The 2,251-nt window shown below is 36.7% G+C and overlaps 1 protein-coding gene across 1 annotated transcript; it reads left to right on the forward strand.

Moving 5' to 3' along the window:
* The first annotated feature begins 215 nt into the window (after positions 1 to 215).
* Positions 216 to 1,163, forward strand: LOC139437070 (olfactory receptor 14C36-like). The gene has a single exon (XM_071210045.1). The coding sequence runs from the start codon at positions 216 to 218 to the stop codon at positions 1,161 to 1,163; it is 948 nt and encodes a 315-aa protein (XP_071066146.1).
* Positions 1,164 to 2,251: the final 1,088 nt, after the last annotated feature.

Below are 2,251 nucleotides of genomic sequence, written 5' to 3' on the forward strand. Positions count from 1 at the left end.
TACCCCAATTTTGGAAACAAGTGTAAAAAGGAGGGAGCCCAAAGGAGTATGAGCAAGCATGTTATAACCTACTGACCAAAATATTTTTATCGAATAAAAATGTTTTAATGTGAGGTAATATATAAGCTTAGATTAATTCCTTCTACATGTGGATCCTCCATGTTTCTTAGGGATTATTTGCCTGACTCTTCATGGCTGACGTAAATTTTCCTAAGATGCCCAATTCCACCACAGTGACTGAATTCCTGCTTACAAGATTTTCTGATATGTGGGAGCTCAGAGTCTTACATGCCATGCTATTCCTACTGACGTACTTGGCAACCCTGATGGGGAATCTTCTCATTGTCATAGTAATCACCTTCAACTGGAAACTTCACACCCCCATGTATTTCTTCATTAGGAATCTGTCTGTCTTAGACATGTGCTACATTTCTGTCACAGTCCCCAAGGCATGTGTCATCTTCCTGCTTGACAACACGGCAATCTCCATGACTGGATGTGCAGCTCAGATCTTCTTTGTGTTTTTCTTGGCTACAGTAGAGTTGCTGTTGCTCACTATCATGGCCCGTGACCGCTATGTGGCCATCTGCCAGCCCCTCCACTACACTGTGATCATGAACCCTCGGGTCTGTGCCCAGATGACTCTGGCCTCCATACTCAGTGGTCTGATCCACTCTGGATTCCAAACTGGCAACACATTCCGGCTGCCCTTCTGTCAGTCCAACATAGTCCATCAGTTCTTCTGTGACCTTCCCTCTCTTCTGAAGCTCTCCTGCTCTGACACTTTAAACAATGAAATTTTAATTTTCATCTTTGCTGTGGTGATTGCTGGTGGCTGCTTTGCCTTCATCATCATGTCTTATATTCACATATTTTCTACTGTGCTCAAGTTTCCAACCAGGAGTGAGCGAGGAAAGGCCTTTTCCACCTGTGTCCCTCACATCATTGTGGTGACCATCTTTGTCAGCTCAGGTGCTGCTGCATATATGAAGCCAACCTCCAGCTCACCCACATTTCAGCATATGCTCCCTTCTGTGCTCTATTCTATAATCCCTCCCTTCTCAAATCCAATAATCTATAGTCTTAGAAACAAGCAGATAAAGGATGCTGTAAAGAGTGTTATAAGGAGAAAGCTTTACTCAGAAAAAAGCATAATTATTTGAAGCTGAATTTTTTAATCATAAAAAAAATCAGTTCTCAGACTAGCATTTCAGGGAATTTCTGTTTACCTGTGATTCACTAGTACTCCCCCTTGATCACAAAGTAGGTCTTTCCCTTCCAGTTATTTTGTCTGCTTATCCTTGACCTTTTTAAAAAAAACTTTTTGTAAAGCAATCTGAACTCTAACATAATCAGGGCATGTACCACTGTTGATGGATTATCACAAAGGGACTTAATAAATAGTCAGTAGCCAAGTGAAGAAAACTATGTGATTTTTAAAAATCTTTTCTTTTGTGTGATGTTTTGAAATGAAATCTGTCACTGAAGGACTGTGTGAGCTGTGTGATGGCCAGAGGAAGAAACACATGTAGTAGGTGACCTACAAAACACTAATCTGTAGATGTTTCTTTGTATTTCTTTTTTTCACATCTATTGCCTGGATTGGATGTGTATCAGGCTTCAGTATGAGGCTTTTAATATGTATCATAAATAAAAAATATTGTCAATGAGGTTGAATGTTAGACTTAGCAAGTGTGCAAATCAAGTCCGTTTGAATTTCAAACTCTTCTTTCAGTGCAACTTTTATATGAAATAAAGTAAAAGACAGTTCTCAATAACAACCTTCTTCTTAAGTTTCAAGAATAATTTCAATATTATTATTGTACCTGAATTTTTGTTCACATATGAAAATATGTTTCTAAAATAGATAATTTGATAACAATTGATAAAATAGACTTTACATATTTGTAAATAACATCAATTAGCTTTATCAAAATGATGGTAAATTTGTACTCCTGCCAACAACATTCTATTCACATACCTACTTACCTGTATATGATATGGTTATTTACTAATTCTTATGAAAATTATGGGGAAAACATCTCATTGTTGATGCAGTTCATCACTCCATTATTTCTAAAGATGTAGAATTAGTTTATGACACATGGAATTGAAATATATTTGATAATATCAGGATGTAGGAATGAAACTGCATTAGAACAAAAAAATGACAATAAGCAGAAACAAAAATTCACAGGAACAAATTAAGATAATGAGAAATGTTAAATAAGAAGGTTAATAAAAGAAACAA

Source organism: Dasypus novemcinctus, chromosome 20 (assembly GCF_030445035.2).
Source record: "Dasypus novemcinctus isolate mDasNov1 chromosome 20, mDasNov1.1.hap2, whole genome shotgun sequence".
Classification (NCBI taxonomy): Eukaryota; Metazoa; Chordata; class Mammalia; order Cingulata; family Dasypodidae; genus Dasypus; species Dasypus novemcinctus.

What these genes read in the sequence shown, in the direction of transcription:
- LOC139437070 (XM_071210045.1), top strand. Translation starts at nt 216, where the DNA reads ATGCCCAATTCCACCACAGTGACTGAATTCCTGCTTACAAGATTTTCT.